Genomic DNA, 20202 nt, shown 5'->3' on the forward strand with positions numbered 1-20202 from the left:
GAAGTGAGGAGGCTAGGTGTAAATAGCCAAATAGGTGCCTGTGTGACTATTTTCACCCAGGTGCAAATAAACATCCAGTTTAATTAATTTCCTAAGAAGATCTGAGTTTATTCAATTTTGTCTGCCCCATGCAGGGTATACCCTGATTTGTGCCCAGTGATGTGAGAGCAAACCTCCAGCAACCCTCTTCTGCATAAGCAATATTAAAGACACCTGGGTTGATCATGTTGTCCTCTGTGTTTTACTAGAGAGAACGAAGTTCAATAAAACTTATCTTCCTAGTTCTGTGTATAGGTCTGTCAAAAAAGACTGGATATAAGATCAATAGTCCCTGTGATTTGTTGTGTATTGGAGTCATATGGGCATGTAAAGGCCCAGTGCTCTAGTAATTCATATGCAACTTGAAGACAGTAGAAGCACTTGACATATTACATACTATGAATGCCTAAATTTAGCGCCATTTAAAACTCTAATCAAAGCTCTCAAGAAGTCCTCACTTATTGCCTTAGACTTTCCTTAAGAATACGAAAGCAAGAAAAAATTAATTATTGGATAGTTTTATGTACCTCCAGATAAAATTGTATCACCGCATATTAGCAGATCGAATATATAAGATTTAAATTCCCCAGGCAGATAAATCAGACTCATAAGACTTTTTCTTTACTGGATGTATATCAGAGGTTTAGACTGTGTTTTAAACCTATTGCTTTCGCACAGATAAACAGTCTGACTGTCTCATCTCCTCTAAAGGTCTTACCACAGTAAGCTAATTATTTCACTGATGTAGCACATCAGCTTCAGGAGATGGTGAACATAGAGGTGATTCAGGTGGATTCCTGCCGAGCTCCTAAAAATCACGCTCGAGTACAGCGACGAAAGAAAAGCTAATAATAATACTTTATAGCTGTTCTTTTTCAGAGTTTATTTAGTTTCTAACCTGCTAGCTGGAATAAATTTAAATGTCCAATGCGTGCTGTTTTCCTATTTTTTGTTTGTAATCTGATTTGCAGGTTATCTGTCTCCCTGTGGTCCCTTGTTCCCTGCATCACCTCATGCCTTGCAAACGTTCAGCAACTCTGCCATCACATCTGACACCATTTACTCGCGGGTCAAGCGATCTGACGCACACATCATTTTTAGCTAATGCTCGTCCCTCGCGGCCATGCTGCGTGATATGGACAACGGAGGCAAATTTTAGTTAGGTAACTGGGGGGGGGGGGGGGCATGACAGAGAGGGACGCGAGTGTGAGGAGAAGAGAGAGGGAAATGTGCATCACATTTCTGCTGTAACAAAACAAAAGAGCTTGACTTCGGAAAGAACCTATTTGAGCATGCACAGCTAATCCACAGTTCTCAGACACACCCAAATTGCCATTTAATGTCAACGTAAACTGGATTTTCTGCTGAGCATTTTTATCACTGAAACCCCTGTCGAATGAGACCTACGGAAAGCTTTTTTATTTCTATTATTATTATTATTATTGTTATTATTATTTTAGCTTCACGGCTAATAGCTAGCATTTAACTTTAAATCCTGCAGTCCAAATGGTGGGTTAAATCTTTTTATGGTTGGGTGGCTCCAAAAAGCAGAAAATAACTGGCATCATCTTGCCTGTGGGGGAGACAGTCAGCTGCACACCTCTACTAGCGCTTCCTAGTGGCCTTCCAGATATATGCGGGCTGCAGAGAGAAGCATTCTCCCCACACAACACTGACTCTCCCCACACAACACTGACTCTCCCCACACAACACTGACTCTCCTACACAATAGCATGTGACATGCAATGTGCAAAAAGAACACTGACTTTGGCAGAGAATCACAGAAGGGTGCTCACAACTGGCCTTGAGGTGGGGAGGGGGGGTGTATTGCAGTGTGTGATGCATAAATATTATGACGGGTACATTTTTTTTTTTTGTGTAATACGGAATCATCTTCTCACAAAAGAATACATAAAAATACACATAATAGACCTGTTATGAGTGCCAAAAATTCTCTAATATTATTTTAGAGGAAAAATATTTTGGGATGTATGCTGCCCCGTCACAGTTATTGGATGTATTTGATTCTTATTGTTGCTGATTCGCACAGCTGAAATCCCCACATAAGGGATTTCTCCACCATAGCCTGTGGTCCTGAACTTAATCCTCTAACTCCATATCTTGCTCATATTCTGCAAAATCTTTGTCATCAGATCCTATATTTCAGGTAATGTAATATGCTGAGCCACTCAGGCACTGGTACAATTGTTGGATTGCAAAGGCAAACGTCTGGATAGCTCCACCTCCAAAATCGCTCTAGCTTAGTGTAATAAAAAGCATGTACTGTATCGTCGATGTTGATTGACATCCAAGAAGAAGCACTTTCCCTAAATATATGTGTCGCAACTCAGGGATTTTGAAACCCCCTTTCAAACACGGTCTGTAAACACTGCCTACAACTTCAGGGCATCAGCCTGAAAGCCAACAGGAAAAAAATAGAGCAGCTACTGAGTTACTGGTGGCAAATTTTAGCAACTGGTAAGTGCTGGGAACAGGGGGAGCGTTTCAAAGCAGTCTGCTCATAAATGTTCTCTACAGAGGCAGTCCTAGTTCCTGAAAAATAACCCGGTGAAGTTAAAGTTATCCTGTAAAAATAGTCAAGTTTAACATCGGATTTTAAAAGGAATTTACCTGCAGTTACCAACAAAATCATATAAATATCCTTCACAGCCGTTCTGCTGGGCAAGCTAAGGAATATTTAAACTTTTTGACAACACAAACCTACTCAAGGTGGAATACAATTTATTTATCCCCATACTGTTCATCCCCAAACAGAAAACATATATGGCTGCTGAACAGAAAACTGCACATATGGCTGTTCCACAGTGAGCAATGCATGTTTTCATCAAATACACTGGCAATTAATATTAAGTGTTTGGGATTCGGGTTCTTGATGAGGAAATGTGTACGAGCCACGGAGAATTTCCAGACAGGAACTAATTTGTGATTGCGGCATGATTGGGCCCTGTTGAAAAGGCCAGGGAGGTACCATCTTCATTCATCTAGTGAATTAACAAAATCATAATGAATCAATGGACATGATCAATTAGTGTGATTTCAGAAAGTATAACATCCAATTTGAGTAAGGAACAAGCATTAATCACAAAACTGTTATAAAGTAATAACCCACATTAGTGATTTAGCTATGGATGTCTAATTAGTATCCTTCCATCCATCCATCCATCCATCCATCATTCATACTGCTTGTCCAGGGCAGGATTTCCATTAGCATATTATATTCTGATATACAACATACAGTATATAAACCATGACTGTATTTAGCACCTGTTAAGGAGAGTATATAAGTATTTTTAGAAAGGAATGACATAATAATGTCTCACAGTCGTCTCAAAGGAGCTGTGAGTTGCACGATCCAAATTTCAGAAAAAAAAAATTCATATATTTTAAAACTGCTTGAGACAGCAACAAAAAACCGGCTAGAAGCACAAAACGTATTTGAAGTTGCAGGTATGGTTACATTTCATCTGACTGGGACCAGGGGAATGTGTTTTATCTGCCGCAGTGCATATCCCTCCTCATCTCACCAAGATCATAAATAATATTAACATTTTCATATCATACCGACCAGTCCATTGATCTCATAAAGGATGACATGAATTCAACATGCTGCTTCTTTGGCATCAATACAATAAAATCACTATGAACAAATGTTTCAGAGTATGGTTTTGGTAAAACAGCTCCGAACTTATTAGTATTTTTAATCTATACATATACAAAATAATATGTCATAATAACATATGAATGATGATATCAAAGTAAAAAATCATGGGGAATACATGCACACCATTCACACCTATGGACAATTCAGCAAGTTTGCGTGTTCCCCCCATTTCGTGTGGAGTTTGCATGTTCCCCCGGTTTCGTGTGGAGTTTGCATGTTCCCCCGGTTTCGTGTGGAGTTTGCATGTTCCCCCGGTTTCGTGTGGAGTTTGCATGTTCCCCCGGTTTCGTGTGGAGTTTGCATGCTCCCCCGGTTTCGTGTGGAGTTTGCATGATCCCCCCCGTGTCGTGTGGACTTTGCATGCTCCCCCGGTTTCGTGTGGAGTTTGCATGCTCCCCCCGTGTCGTGTGGAGTTTGCATGTTACCCCCGTATCGTGTGGAGTTTGCATGTTCCCCCCGTGTCGTGCGGAGTTTGCATGCTCCCCCCGTGTCGTGTGGAGTTTGCATGTTCCCCCCGTGTCGTGTGGAGTTTGCATGCTCCCCCCGTGTCGTGTGGAGTTTGCATGGTCCCCCCGTGTCGTGCGGAGTTTGCATGCTCCCCCCGTGTCGTGCGGAGTTTGCATGCTCCCCCCGTGTCATGCGGAGTTTGCATGTTCCCCCCGTGTCGTGCCGAGTTTGCATGTTCCCCCCGTGTCGTGCGTAGTTTGCATGTTCCCCCCGTGTCGTGTGGAGTTTGCATGTTCCCCCCGTGTCGTGTGGAGTTTGCATGCTCCCCCCGTGTCGTGTGGAGTTTGCATGTTCCCCCAGTTTCGTGTGGAGTTTGCATGTCCCCCCCGAATCGTGTGGAGTTTGCATGCTCCCCCCGTGTCGTGCGGAGTTTACATGTTCCCCCCGAGTCGTGTGGAGTTTGCATGTTCCCCCCGAGTCGTGTGGAGTTTGCATGTTCCCCCCGAGTCGTGTGGAGTTTGCATGTTCCCCCCGAGTCGTGTGGAGTTTGCATGTTCCCCCCGAGTCGTGTGGAGTTTGCATGTTCCCCCCATGTTGTGTGGAGTTTGCATGTTCCCCCCGAGTTGTGTGGAGTTTGCATGCTCCCCCCATGTTGTGTGGAGTTTACATGTTCCCCCCGAGTCGTGTGGAGTTTGCATGTTCCCCCCATGTTGTGTGGAGTTTACATGTTCCCCCCGTGTCGTGCGGAGTTTGCATGTTCCCCCCGAGTCGTGTGGAGTTTGCATGCTCCCCCCGTGTCGTGTGGAGTTTACATGTTCCCCCCGTGTCGTGCGGAGTTTGCATGTTCCCCCCGAGTCGTGTGGAGTTTACATGTTCCCCCCGAGTCGTGTGGAGTTTGCATGCTCCCCCCGTGTTGTGTGGAGTTTGCATGCTCCCCCCGTGTCGTGCGAAGTTTGCATGTTCCCCCCGTGTCGTGTGGAGTTTCCATGTTCCCCCCGTGTCGTGCGGAGTTTGCATGTTCCCCCCATGTTGTGTGGAGTTTACATGTTCCCCCCGTGACATGTGGGTTTCCTTTCAGTTCCCTGGTTTCTTCCCACAGTCCCAAGACATGCAGTTTGGTTACCTGGCATCTTTAAACTATGTTAGTGCCCTGTAGTGGACTGGAACCCTGCCCTGAGTATGCCCCTGCCTTACACTGTGTACTGCGTGCCACTCCTTCCCACCCCGACCCATTTTGGTACTGGATAAGCAGTCGGCTCACAGTCACAGTTTGATATAATGCGCCTCTTTTTGTCTCCATGTACGACTGAGAGAGGTGACCCACATTATAATACTCTGCACGGCCACACATGCTTATCTGAAAGGTATAAAGGTTAAACCGCCTCACCTTGCCCACATAGAGTGGGTCGCTGCCCATATTCTCCTCCAGAACAAAGAACTGGTTCCACACCCAGCTCCGCTTCTGTCTCCGCATGGCCGTGCCGGTGATCCCCGAGGCCTGGAGGCGATGGGTCAGGGGACCGGAACCAGAGCTCAGGCCCAAGCATCCAATGTCCCATGGGTAGAGGAACAGTATCACCATGCCCACCACACTGTAGATCTGCGGGTTACACAGCCTCATTGGGGCCTTGATGGGAAAAAGTCACCACCCCCAAAAAAATATGATGCCAGGCGATGATAGCTGGGAACGTTTTGCTTGACTGTTCCTTCTCGAGGACCAGTAGAAGGGGAACTGCCTTCAATACAGATGCGTCGAAATGTGCTACAGAGCCAGAATGGTAAGATGGCGTTACTAGGACCTGTCAGAACGAAAAGAGAGACAGAGAAGCAAAAATGAGCATAATTAAGATCACCTTGGTGATGGCAGTCAGTTTGTACAAATGTCAAGAGCCAAACGATGCAAAGTGTCCATTTATGGCGCAACGAAATCACTAAATTACGACATTACTAAAAACAACTAGCAGCATTTTTTAACCTCAATATTAAATACAACTCTCCCTATCCTCTATTCACTTAATATTTTTGCTCAGACAACATAGTAGAGGGATGCAATGATCCCTCAGACATTGACCTCTACATGTATTTCTACTTTAAATTTTAATCTGGATAACAAGAACTGAAGTAATAGATTAAAAAAGAATAACAAATAATCCTGTGAAATATACAAAAAAAAAAACAAACAACTGAATTTTGATTAGTGAGAAATAACACTTCTTTTTTGCTTTTTTTTCAGTCATGCTTTTTTTTGTTTTTTGTTTCAAGAAGCTTTTCAAATTCACACTGTCATGTTCTAATAATTCTAAATCTAGTATGGATGTCGGTAAGATGCAGAAACACTGAGCGCCTTGATATCAGTTGAGCATACACAAAGATCATTTCCACCAGAGGGTAAAATTACATGTCCACACAAATGCTTGCATTTTCTCCCCAAGCTGGAACAAACATTCAAATGAAGCAAATTCTACAATTAAATTTCCCCATGTTTTTCCAAACCAATGTATAATAAAGTGTCAATAATTGACTTGAGGTAACTTGTTACATTGACTTGGGAACAAGAATCCTGCACTGACTGCTTGAAAATCCGTTTTTGTTCGATTTATTTTTTATGTATCTAATACACATTGCTGATTCAGATAATTCGCTGTTGGCCATTTGTCTGGAGGTTACTGGAAAGAAATGACACAGGAGACTAAAATAAAGAGCAGTTTATCCAATACATTTTCTTGCCTACAACATTGCAGATTCTGAATAATATTTATATTCATGATGTAACATGATGACCTCAGTACAAAATGATGATTTCTACCAAGCAGCAACATCTGGCACAAATTCACCCATCGTGTCCACTGACCTCTGTAAAAAAATCACACATAAACGAGTCCATATGCACACATATTCACATATATGTATCTTTGTAGATATATATCTGCATATCTACGAAATACATATCTATAAAAATGTACGGCAAACAAAACATGAACAGTTTTACTTTTTCTGAAATGGTTGAAGTTAAACTTGAACTAAACTTAAGAAAAGCATCGATTCAAATTTTTAAAAGGCATGTATATTTGATAAGAGTTTGATTTTTTTAGTGAAGGAAAAATCAAACACCATTAAAGCTGCAATTACAAACTCTTCTGACTGGTGTCATAAACTATATGTTTTCCCATATACAATACAAATTTGTAAGTGATAAATAATAATTAATATGCTAATATTCATCAACTTCTTTGTCTTCCATCACTGAACAAAAAATGTATCAATTAACTGCTGTGATACTCCTCTAGTTCTTTAGCTGAGCTTGGGTCATAGATGAGGATTGTTGCATCTGTTAAATAACATCTTGGAGAGAAAGTGTAGTCAGTCAAAAGCAATATTATATTGTAGAATTATCTGAACACATGGAAAAGCACATCAGGTATCACGCGGCATCTTGTTTTTTGTTCTTTGGCTGCAAAGGCTTCATGCTTGATCAAATAAGATCTCCTGTGTGCATCTGAAAAACTGATTATCATCTTTTCCCCGGGTTCTCCTGGGTTCCGCTGCCGGAGGCTCGCCACCCCTGACACGCTTTGACAATACTCTGGTCACAATGGCCCAGCTTCACGCCGACATTTCTTCCTGACATTACAGGAGGCCGTTTCAGCTGCTCTGCTGCCTTTCCTGGTGTGGAACGTCTTCTGACAGTGGCAGTCATGGATGTGAGCGGTGTATCAAAGCTGCCAGTTTCACGGTACTTCTCAGAAGAAATTGCAAGGCCAAAGCTAACACAAAATATTCTGTTGGCTGGGGAGCGAACACATTATTTGCTCACAAGGAGGTTATACAATTAGTGGACACAGAATTTGTAAAGGGGTGGAAAGATCTGTGCAGCTGGGAGCGCAAGACTCGCCTTTATAGTTATGTCTTTGTTAATAAATAATAGCTACATACAAACAAGGGCTGCACCATGGAGGCGCGTTCTTACATTCCTGGTCGAGGTGTGCAACGGTATTTCACCTCACATGCAACAAAAGTGCAAAGGTCGTGCCTGTCGTCTAACTAAAAACACATGTTCCTACCAAAATATTCCCCAAACATTCCTACAGAAGAACCAATTGGTGGCTCCTGTCTGTGTTTTTCCACTATTATCCAGAACACACAGACTAAATCCATAAATATACGGGGTTAGTGCTAACAGCACTTTTCCACCAGCATATGGGAACCAGGCTGTAGCTGACCCGTACGTGAAGAGACACTAGTTACAGCAGAGTGACAGTGTCATAAAACCAAGGAGATGCTTGTTTGCTGCTCACACGGTGTGCAACATGATTTACTAATTTAATCATTTCTGCTGGCACATCTGTGAATTTCGCCATATTATGTTAGCATCAAACATTAGTGGGATTAGCATTAGCTTGCGTAAATTTGCATTGTGAATCCCTTCCATTCAGTCATTCTATAGTACTTCTTCAAGTAGGAGCTTGAAAATTTTCAAGTTCCGAGTTATGGGAAATGCATCAATATATCACGATGTGCGACACTCATAATGAATAATATATAGAATATATCCTCTTTATTCCTTTAAAAATCCAGGCTTATCAATGCAGATCACTGGTTCTTTCTTGTCTCTGCATATTTCAACCAATCAGATGGTACAAACACAACCAGCTTGCTGGTCTGTACTAGTCAGGTACAGCTGGCATGATTTATACTGGAAAATCATCTCTTCATGGTTCGGCTTGGGTGCGGCTTGGTTATTGGCAGCAGTGGAAAAGTGCCAAAAGATACCAAAATACATTTTAAGCTTTCCATGTCTGTATGTATTACAGCATTTATCGTTAATATACAGACATGAAAAAGCCCAACTGATTGACACGCATCGATAGAATTACAATCTCTCATAACTAACTGCTGTTTTTTTCCTACATTATTTTCTCTATGACTTTATTTTCTCTACTGTAAAACTTTCAGGAACAGCGCTGCAGGTAAGCATCGAGAGTATACAGTAAGGAGTCCGGCCTAGCCGCCTGTAATGTCACTAGGGAGGAAGTACAGCATATATAGCTGGGAGGCAGAGAGCCGCCGTACGCTGTCGGGTCAGCGAGGATGCGCACAAGGTCAGCCTGGCGCGGCTTGCGGTGAGCGGATTAATGCGTGCTCTTATTGCATACAACCTTACAGCGCTCCTAAAGGGACCAGGTTCAAGCTGCCAAGACAGCTGAATGCTTACTCTAGCATTAAACATCGGGAGCTCTGATAGTGAAAGTGAAACAAGTTCTTCTCCATTTAATAACAGCAGGAAGTAATAATTCTGTATTGGATGAAAAATAATGGCGGATTTCAGCAGCCGGGGGTGGGGTCTCATTCTTTCACTGTAAGGCAGATTTTTTCACTTTACCTGGGAGTGTAACGTGTAAGGTTGTTACGGCAACCCTCCATTTTTCTTTTTTTTATTAAACGGTCAAAGACATACAACAAGGTTACGTCAAATCGTTGGAGAGTAAAGATAGAATCAAGAAAGAAAGGGAAAAAAATTATAAAATCATCCAAAAAAGAGAGATTTTTTTTTTTTAATTGTTTCAAAATCCTCCTAAGGGATCCCCGGAGACCATACTTTTTTGAAACCCCTTAGAATGCTCCAAGGGACCATTTCGGTCGATGCTTACACATAACAAAGGAAGTGTTTTTCTTTTTTTGTTTAAAGTGTATCTACCATGGAACACTGTAGCTCCCCAATGGAACATTCAAAGGGCCTTTTCTGTCCTGCAGTTCAGGAGCGCTGCTGCCAGACAAATCCGCATACTCAATGCTAACTTTGATGCTAAGAAAAGCCTCCAGAAGAATGTTTTTTTCCAATTTCTTTCCCCTCCTTATTCTCTGATTCTCTGTTACTGTGGCCACTTCCAAGGTGACCAGGTGTGCGAATAACAACTGTATGTTACAGAAGCACATTTGTGCCCCAATCCCCCCCCCCGCCCCCACATCCCCAGTTTCCCAAGAGAGTGAAAGAAAATGCGTTTTACAATGTAGAAAAATACATTGATAAATGCAGGGGCGAGAATTCAGCGAAGCCCGAAGCGATTGCCTCGCTTTCATCCAGCTCCGCTCTGTGAGAATAGATTCCACCGCCCTCTGAAAGGGGAGGGTATCGCTCTCCGGTTTCCTGTCTTGAAGTCGAAGGTCTACGTGGACAAAGGGGCAGAACGTCCTGCCTAAGTCGCTTAATCCCATTCGACAAAAGCTAGCTTTACCACAAACATCACAAACACTCCAGTAGCTGATAATCTGCCGTTCCCCTTTTTTTCCCGCATTCTCTTTCTGATGTTGTCAGCGTGTTTTTTTTTTTGTTGTTGTTTTTTTTTTTCCCATGGACATTGAAAGCCGGGAAAGACAAGAAGGAGGGGGGGGGGGGGGGTCAAAAGAGATTTGCATATTGCGGACATCAAAATGCCAGGAACTGATAACACGGTGCCCCTCCCCCACACCAGCACCCCTGGGTCATCAGCTTCGAGCTGCAAAGATGTCGCTGTACTGCCCACTACAAGCAGATAAACTAAAAAGCTCCATTTTGATTTTCGTCACTGCCCCATAAACACACCCGGTCTAATGAAAAGGAGGGGAATATTTTTTATGTATCTAGCTGGACGCTGTCGAGAGTTCTGTTACAGATAGCAACAGTAACAAGGCACACAGATTTTTTTTGTCAGGAATATAATTCATCCCTTGCTTCCCTTTCTCTCTCTCACCCCGGGATTCAGTCCCCCGTTGACGGAGAGTAACATGGTATCCAGCTTGTTTCATCTTTCCTAACGACCGTCTCCGTGTCCTGCTTCTCTACACCTGCCAGGACGACCCTGGAGCTATTGATGGTTGTGTAGTTTTGACAATAAACTAGGGGGGATTAGCCATAGCATCATGTCCTCCACAAAGTAAATGTGCCATATATCCAAAATGTGTAAAACGTAATAAAGATTTTTTTTTTTTTATGGTGGGGGGTATAATTCTTACAGATAAGCTAACTTTAACATTAGTCGATGATACGTTTTGAATCAGAGAGAGTGACGGGGGAGGGGGCCAATTGGCTTTCACCCCTGTAAACACCCCTGAAATGTCCCACAGAGCAGCACTAGTCTTACAGTTAAAAAGTTACCTTCACCAGCAATGTTTAGGAGGCATCGTGTTTAGGGGGCATCGTGTTTAGGGGGCATCGTGTTTAGGGGGCATCGTGTTTAGGAGGCATCGTGTTTAGGAGGCATCGTGTTTAGGGGGCATCGTGTTTAGGGGGCATCGTGTTTAGGGGGCATCGTGTTTAGGAGGCATCGTGTTTAGGAGGCATCGTGTTTAGGCGGCATCGTGTTTAGGGGGCATCGTGTTTAGGGGGCATCGTGTTTAGGGGGCATCGTGTTTAGGGGGCATCGTGTTTAGGGGGCATCGTGTTTAGGAGGAATCGTGTTTAGGGGGCATCGTGTTTAGGAGGCATCGTGTTTAGGAGGAATCGTGTTTAGGGGGCATCGTGTTTAGGGGGCATCGTGTTTAGGAGGCATCGTGTTTAGGAGGCATCGTGTTTAGGGGGCATCGTGTTTAGGAGGCATCGTGTTTAGGGGGCATCGTGTTTAGGAGGCATCGTGTTTAGGAGGCATCGTGTTTAGGAGGCATCGTGTTTAGGAGGAATCGTGTTTAGGGGGCATCGTGTTTAGGGGGCATCGTGTTTAGGGGGCATCGTGTTTAGGAGGAATCGTGTTTAGGGGGCATCGTGTTTAGGGGGCATCGTGTTTAGGGGGAATCGTGTTTAGGGGGCATCGTGTTTAGGAGGCATCGTGTTTAGGGGGCATCGTGTTTAGGAGGCATCGTGTTTAGGAGGCATCGTGTTTAGGAGGCATCGTGTTTAGGGGGCATCGTGTTTAGGGGGCATCGTGTTTAGGGGGCATCGTGTTTAGGAGGCATCGTGTTTAGGAGGCATCGTGTTTAGGGGGCATCGTGTTTAGGAGGCATCGTGTTTAGGGGGCATCGTGTTTAGGAGGCATCGTGTTTAGGAGGCATCGTGTTTAGGAGGCATCGTGTTTAGGGGGCATCGTGTTTAGGAGGAATCGTGTTTAGGGGGCACCGTGTTTAGGGGGCACCGTGTTTAGGGGGCATCGTGTTTAGGGGGCATCGTGTTTAGGAGGCATCGTGTTTAGGCGGCATCGTGTTTAGGGGGCATCGTGTTTAGGGGGCATCGTGTTTAGGAGGCATCGTGTTTAGGAGGCATCGTGTTTAGGGGGCATCGTGTTTAGGAGGCATCGTGTTTAGGAGGAATCGTGTTTAGGAGGAATCGTGTTTAGGGGGCACCGTGTTTAGGGGGCATTGTGTTTAGGGGGCATCGTGTTTAGGGGGCATCGTGTTTAGGGGGCATCGTGTTTAGGCGGCATCGTGTTTAGGGGGCATCGTGTTTAGGGGGCATCGTGTTTAGGGGGCATCGTGTTTAGGGGGCATCGTGTTTAGGAGGCATCGTGTTTAGGGGGCATCGTGTTTAGGGGGCATCGTGTTTAGGAGGCATCGTGTTTAGGGGGCATCGTGTTTAGGGGGCATCGTGTTTAGGAGGAATCGTGTTTAGGGGGCACCGTGTTTAGGGGGCACCGTGTTTAGGGGGCATCGTGTTTAGGGGGCATCGTGTTTAGGGGGCATCGTGTTTAGGGGGCATCGTGTTTAGGCGGCATCGTGTTTAGGCGGCATCGTGTTTAGGGGGCATCGTGTTTAGGAGGCATCGTGTTTAGGAGGCATCGTGTTTAGGAGGCATCGTGTTTAGGGGGCATCGTGTTTAGGAGGCATCGTGTTTAGGAGGAATCGTGTTTAGGGGGCACCGTGTTTAGGGGGCACCGTGTTTAGGGGGCATCGTGTTTAGGGGGCATCGTGTTTAGGGGGCATCGTGTTTAGGCGGCATCGTGTTTAGGGGGCATCGTGTTTAGGAGGCATCGTGTTTAGGGGGCATCGTGTTTAGGGGGCATCGTGTTTAAGGGGCATCGTGTTTAGGAGGCATCGTGTTTAGGAGGCATCGTGTTTAGGGGGCATCGTGTTTAGGGGGCATCGTGTTTAGGCGGCATCGTGTTTAGGGGGCATCGTGTTTAGGGGGCATCGTGTTTAGGGGGCATCGTGTTTAGGGGGCATCGTGTTTAAGGGGCATCGTGTTTAGGAGGCATCGTGTTTAGGAGGCATCGTGTTTAGGAGGCATCGTGTTTAGGGGGCATCGTGTTTAGGAGGCATCGTCTTTAGGGGGCATCGTGTTTAGGAGGCATCGTGTTTAGGGGGAATCGTGTTGAGGGGGCATCGTGTTTAGGGGGCATCGTAAATCACTGCTAGCTTAACCATATTTACATTAACAGACCCTTTCCCGCCAAAACCAAATGTCTTATTTATTTCAATTGTCTGCCTTTAATATAACTGTCTACCAGCCACGTATACCTGGAAAAACTCATTGTGACGAACCACCCCTCTGTTCTGACCTCAAATCTCCTCATCACATTTTCAGTCAGGAAGCATATCTTTATAACACATTCGTGAGATTAATATTTATAATGAAAAATCACAAGCAAAACTTGTACTTCAATAGCACTGTTTGTCAAAAGATAAACTGTATTTGACTTCATTTGTTCTCTGAAACATACAATAAAATGGCCATCATCATTCAAAACACAAAGCTTGATAAGCAAACCCTCTTAGGCTCCCGTTGTCTTGCCTCATATATTTTAATGAATCATTCTAATCCTTTTCAGCGCAAGTATAATATTACTTTTATGTATAGCAACTCATGACAATAGCAGATGCCTATAAAGTCTTGATAGCATAAATTAAATAAAATTCATTACAGATAATCTACATTCAAACAGATAGCTCTGTACAGCTGAGAAAAGTCTGGAGGTTTCCCCGTATACTCATAGAGCACTTGTTCTATTCTCCAGTTAAGTTTATGATACCAACGAACTGAGGAGTCCATTAGCAAGTTTATATTTTGCTTTTCATTTCACTTGTTTGACGATCTGGATTTATAATTTATTGATGTTTTCCTTTAAGAAATGATTGAAAGAACTATTATCAGGAAATGCATGTTTTGCAGTATTTGACAAATATGTATATCAGGCATGTTTGATAAGCAAGTGTCACGAAAAACTATTTTCCACCGAAATGTCTAAAATTATATGTCTAAAACTAGAGTTGTTTTTGCAGTGTGTATAATTTGGAAAGGTCCATAGAGCTCAGTTGCTAGACATTTCAGAGCTTGCCAGACACCATCTGAAATTTTTATCAGAGCAGATCATCAAGTCTGAGAAGCCATGTAATATATCTCTCTACCTTAAGCCAGCAGACATTGATATACTGACATTAAAGAAGAAAAGCAATGGAATTTTCCATTTTTCATTTTTTCCCATTTCAGAAATTGTGCTAAAATAGAACAAGTGTAAATTTGTGCATCTAAGGCCTTTGAGTGAGATAATGCAATGGCCTATATAAAGCATCTCAAAAAAAGACACGAATTTCCAAATAAAAGCCCAACATTAAAGACCTTTCGAGTGGAAGCCAACAGGTGCCTTAACAGCTATGAAATACAGACTGTAACAGCACCGGCTACTAACAATGTTGATTTCCCTCTTTCAGTGCTAACACAATATAAATATCAAATCAATGCAACTATTGTGTCAAATGTGTAGCATTTATCTGTATGTTAGTCACATAAAAAATCTGATCTTTCGGTTTATTTTTACATATAGCCTATTATTTTCTTTTTTCAGAATATATGTAATGGGGGCACGGGGCAAATCAAGTGCAAATTGCATAATTTCATAAATAATGTAAAACTTGCCTTGACACAGCTGTATCAGGTGAAGAAGATAATGTTTTGGGACAGGATAACTTATCAGGGGCAGAAGAGTTAATTCTGCACCCCTCCCCTCCCTCTTGGCCCCCCAGTCCAGGTCCAGGTCTGAAAATATGGGACAATTCGCATTTTAATTATATTTTATTTATATGAGGCACGGCATGTTTACAATTCATTCTTATATCTGGACAGCAAAGAGACCGTCCATCTTCCACAAAATCAAAAACGATGCAACATTATAAGTGCTGTCAAGTTTCACCAGCCCTGGGCAATATTAGACAGAAGTATCAATCAGTAAGTAAGACATCTGATTGATTAGTCCCACCTCTTCTAGTTGCTTGGACACATCTCTTCTAGAATCTGATTCGATATGTCTCTGAACCAATCGTTTTTCCTTCTGCCCTCAAAACATTTTTGTGTAAGTAGAACTCCCATGAGCTAGGGAAAAGTACTTAGTCCAGAGTTAGGACAGAGATATATAAAAAAATATTCTCCTCCTTTTCATTAGACCTGGTGCGTTTATAGGGCAGTGATGAAAATCAAAATGGAGCTTTTAATTGGTTCAAGAACTACCTTCGAGAGACAACAACTGGCAGAGTTTCTAGCGGGTGAACGCCACAGAACTTCCTGACTCCTGAAAAAAGGTTCTGGTTCCTAAAAAAGGTTCCTGCGGTGGAAAAGCGCCTTGTGTAATAATCCTGCATTGCCTCTCTCCTTACTTCTTTTCCTAATCCATAGCCCTTTAAACCTTAATCCTTAAGCAACATTGTTCTATACTTCAGAAAGAAATACATACTTGGAACGAGCACGCTGTCTAAACACTGCTCGGGGCTTTAGTTTTATGAGTTACTCCTTAGCCTCAATTAAATATCGCAGACCTCTTAAACCACAGTTCGTCCTTTGAACTGTAGAGAGAGGCATGGGTATTTGAAGTGATCTTTCTTGAATACCACTGCACACCTTCGCTACACCTGTAATCGCTCGGTGCCTTTAAATCCTCCCGTTTTCATTCTTCTCACCGGCTACAGCTTTTCAATGCAAATTCCGTTCGGATTTTGCTGCACATGCAATGAAGGAAATGCTTCGGCCAAGTTAAAAGTTGAAACACCGAAAATATCTATCTAGTTTATCAAATATCTATGGTTCTTGTGAGCGTAATAGCAGTAATGAGATATTATGGATTAGTTTAACTTTAATGACATGAAATTATACAATGAGGAATGAGGAAAGTAAATAGCTTCCCTTGCATTTAGGACTATCCCGTTGATGAAATAAATTAGAACGGAACAGGTTACAGGATAATACTGTTGCTGGTGTATATATAAGGTTCATATCAGTCACAACAAGCATGTAACACTACCAATGCACCAAATCGCTGACCCCCAAAAACGGTAATTTTCCTTGGCACCGCTTCTGCTCAGTCTTGGCCGAATACCCGGACTCCCGTCCTGTGTGCCTTGACCAAATGGCCCAGGGCAGGACGATGAAGTCTCATTAGCCTGCAGCGTCATCCGACAAGGAACAGACGCGTGCCAGCCCCCCGCCCCCACCCGCTGACGGAGGGGCCAGCGAGAGTCCCGGAACACGGGGAGCTCACGCTGACCCTGGCATCTGGCAACCCGATGCCTTGCGGGGAAGACTTCAAGCATATGGTGTCGTTATTATCTGTGCCTTCTGTACTCTCACATGGGGGAAGGTGGGCTTTGCTCGAGAGGGGCAGAGGGATCCAAGCTCTGGTGTTGCTGCTTACATGGAAACTTACAAAGCGCCTCATGGAACTGGTTTAGAAATCTAGGAGCGCTGGTAGCTGTTAATGACTCCACATGGACTGCACTCACAGGCATATTTATATATAATATTGCCTGAACATTATATACCAATTCTAATAATTTCCACCAGATCACAAACATCCATGCCCTTTATTTGTACAGACACCCTCTACAACAAAATTACTTTCATATATCTGCGTTTTATGACATTAATTAGTTTTGGTAGGCTATGTACTTTAAAATGGGAACAGGAACACAACCACAATGGCAAATAATTAATTCATATAATCTCATTAGCTTCCCAGTTACCTCACCAATCCTCATATGTTAAAAACTGTACAAAACATGTGCATCCAATCGCTTGAAACAGGGTGCCTTGGTTCATCAATGTCCTGCTAAATAAAACTCAATATCTTCAAATGGGTTTCACTCTAAATAGGAGAAGACGATGCAAAGTGCAAAGGATTGATTATGCATTGGAGACATTTGCTTGTTTTTAACTTCCAAAAAATATAAATATGTACATATACATGTGCTGTATATATATACCTAGGCGCGTAACACATAATTCACGCCACCTGGTGTAGAAAGCGGGCGTTGCACGCGGCTCCGTTTGCATCAACGCAAAGCGCACTGTTCAGTAAGCATCAGTTTCACTTCTAAAATACAGTTTTACATGAACTGACCGCACATAAGCAGTAATCTGTCTCTCATTATCTCTCCCTCTCCCTTCCTCTCTGTGTCATTGTATGGTGGCCCAACAATACCTTAACATATGCAGAACCGAAGGGAAAAATGAATATTTTATAATTTCTCAAAGTTTAGGGCAATAGGAAAGCAGTCGCAGCAACTACGCAAATAATAAAGATACGTTATTAATATATGCAGTTATACAATTTCGGTACTTCTCCCGTAATCATTATAGTACACAACCACATGCATCAATAATAACTGAAAAACAACCCTCAGTATAAAATTATATGATTTTCAGATGATTTGCAATTTTAACAACTTAGTAGAGATGCATTGATGTGTTTCATATGAGGTAAGCAATAAGGATCCTGACGACAGTGCAAACTTTTTAAACCGCAGTCTGACTACTTTTTCCGATTAACTAGGAAATGGAGCGCACAACTACGAATAAACACTGTCTGCAACTGATAATAATAACAATAATGCGGACGTTTTAATGCGCAGCGGCTTCAGTCGAAATTTACAATGCCGATACATTTTCGCGACGCATTTATTTCAAAGCAGCAACTATATCTGGTTGTAACACTCACCTCCTCTCCATACACCGCATCGACAGTTATTTTATCGCCAGCAAAAATAAACAATACAATGAATAGCCTAAATATATTACAATTAAAATATGGATCAAGCGTTCCGTCGTAGAGATGTTATAAAAATAGCACACGAACCATGGCTAAAAGAACCGATACAAAAAATTAAAGGAAGAAGAGAATTTACATATTAGTACAGTATCATCCAACTGCCTGCAATGACAAAACCTGGGTCAGTATCTCACCCAGCAGACGCCGCAGAAAACCCGGTATCCTCAGAATACTAATTAAAGAATCGGGCACTTATCACTTGTCATGCATTATGCATTAGTGTCAAGAAACAACATTACTCAAGCTCAAGAAACAGTCCGGCACTCGTCTTAAAGCGTCAAACTTAAATCGCTTCCCCCAAACTCAAAAAGTAACAGATTCCATGAATTACCTTCAAATTCATTGCAATTTTTATCTTGCCCCCCTTCTCAGTTTCCTTGTTCACGATGCCCTCTAATTCATGGGACTCAAGTACAGCAACTTTTGAAAATCATTTCAATTTATTTTATTCTTGCGGCACATTTACTGCCTATGCAAGGGATGTCATTTTAGTTTTACTGTAACTCAAAGTCTTACCTGTTTCCCGAGCAGTTATTATATAGCACTGTGTGGGGCTGCTTGATCTTTCTGCTGAGTGGTCTTCGTACTCTCAAAATAGGAATTAAATGTAAAACAGATCCTCTGCTCCGCGTATATCCCAGCAAAACGGATGCCAATAAATGCTTCAAAGTTGGAAATATAGCAAAGTCCAGTGATAACCTTGTACAAACTGCCAGTTTCCTTTGTGATTGCTGTGATTTCTCTCTCTCTCTCCCTCTTTCTCTCCCCCTTTCTCTTTTGCTCTGTCCTTTCACACACGCGTGATTACAGCCTTTGCTTTTAGCTGCAGCGCAGTCTTGACTCAAGCAACTCAGCGCTCCCCAGCGAAGATGTCAGAGCCGCCACCGAAACGCACAGCCTGCATCCGTCCCTTTAAGATGCTTTTAAAGCAGGAATGATAATTATACCTGTATTGACTTAAAGGGAGGCAGACAGCATAAGATTAGTTTCTTCTCAAAGAACGCATTGATGGGTAACTGAGTTCTGTTCCCATTGTCCCACATCGCGTCGGAACACAAATTAAACGCACAATAATAACGAGATCTTGAATAGGGGAAAGACTGTGCATCACTGTAGCGTTATATTGACTTTATATCTGTACACCCCATTGTTACTCCCTACTTTGTAAGCAGTGAGGCTTGTTCTCCATCTAACGCCATTTACAAATTTCTCCAGTTTAAAACGTATATGATTAGTGCAGTTAACACATGTGACGAGATGAAAAACGCACGATGCCTTTACTTTTGCACTTGTCGTGGGTCATCGGTATAAGTACGTTCATTTTGTTTTACCACTCCGGAGTCATTTTCATAGTAGGCTACGTGTGCTAATATTATCCATTTCAAAGGATTCCCGTTTAAATACATTGCTATTCCCTTAAAAATATGGTATTTTGAAACCTTGACTCATGTGTCCAAACACTAGCTATAAAGTCAGTTAAGTTTTTATTTTTTTCCCCTTTTGTATTGTCTTTTATCACTCTTAGAAATCCGAAAATGACCACCTAGAGGAGGCGAGCTGCTGCTTTTTTCTGTTGCTTCCAATCCACTATATTCACCCACATCTCTCCAGGATGAAGACTGTAGGTGGTTTGTCTGTTATGATGTGATACTTGCACGTTCATTTTACGTCGCATATATTAGGCTTATCCGAGAGAAAGAGCGTTATGTGTTTATCGTACAGCAAAGAGCGGATTTTAAATTTGAATGGCCGGTAAATTTCTAAATAAATTTGAATACCGGTAACATTAATAAACAAGTTCGAGCTGAGTTTTTGCACTTCAGTCCATGTCTGCGCCACAAAAAGCGCGATCGGGCCTAACACATTAGTAAAAGTGAGTCAGCAAACTTATTTGTTCTACATTTTTCGCTTGAATGAATGTCCGTAAGCAATGTCTATAGGAATAAAGGTCGATCTACGGTATTTAAAACTTAAATATCATATGGCAGTTATGCCAAGAGAAACTCCTCAAACGAAGACTTCAGCAATGGACCGCTGAAC

The 20202-nt window shown here is 42.7% G+C and overlaps 1 protein-coding gene across 4 annotated transcripts in view; it reads right to left on the reverse strand.

Annotated features, from left to right (window-relative positions):
* Window positions 1-19974, reverse strand: part of LOC111837871 (cadherin-7-like) — a 113964-nt gene extending 93990 nt beyond the window's left edge. Inside the window, exons 1-2 of one of the 4 annotated variants that reach the window (XM_072711807.1) lie at window positions 19706-19974; window positions 5556-5967 (exon numbers count right to left, since the gene is read on the reverse strand). In XM_072711807.1, coding sequence (XP_072567908.1) covers window positions 5556-5789 — 234 coding nt within the window. In that variant the 5' untranslated portion in view covers window positions 5790-5967; window positions 19706-19974. Of the gene's footprint in view, window positions 1-5555; window positions 5968-18051; window positions 18271-18296; window positions 18315-18678; window positions 19675-19705 lie in introns of those variants that run through there. The other 3 variants (XM_023800308.2, XM_072711810.1, XM_072711803.1) reach the window with 3 other exon arrangements.
* Between the last annotated feature and the right edge of the window lie 228 nt (window positions 19975-20202).

This window comes from Paramormyrops kingsleyae, chromosome 1, assembly GCF_048594095.1.
Source record: "Paramormyrops kingsleyae isolate MSU_618 chromosome 1, PKINGS_0.4, whole genome shotgun sequence".
Lineage (NCBI taxonomy): Eukaryota > Metazoa > Chordata > Actinopteri > Osteoglossiformes > Mormyridae > Paramormyrops > Paramormyrops kingsleyae.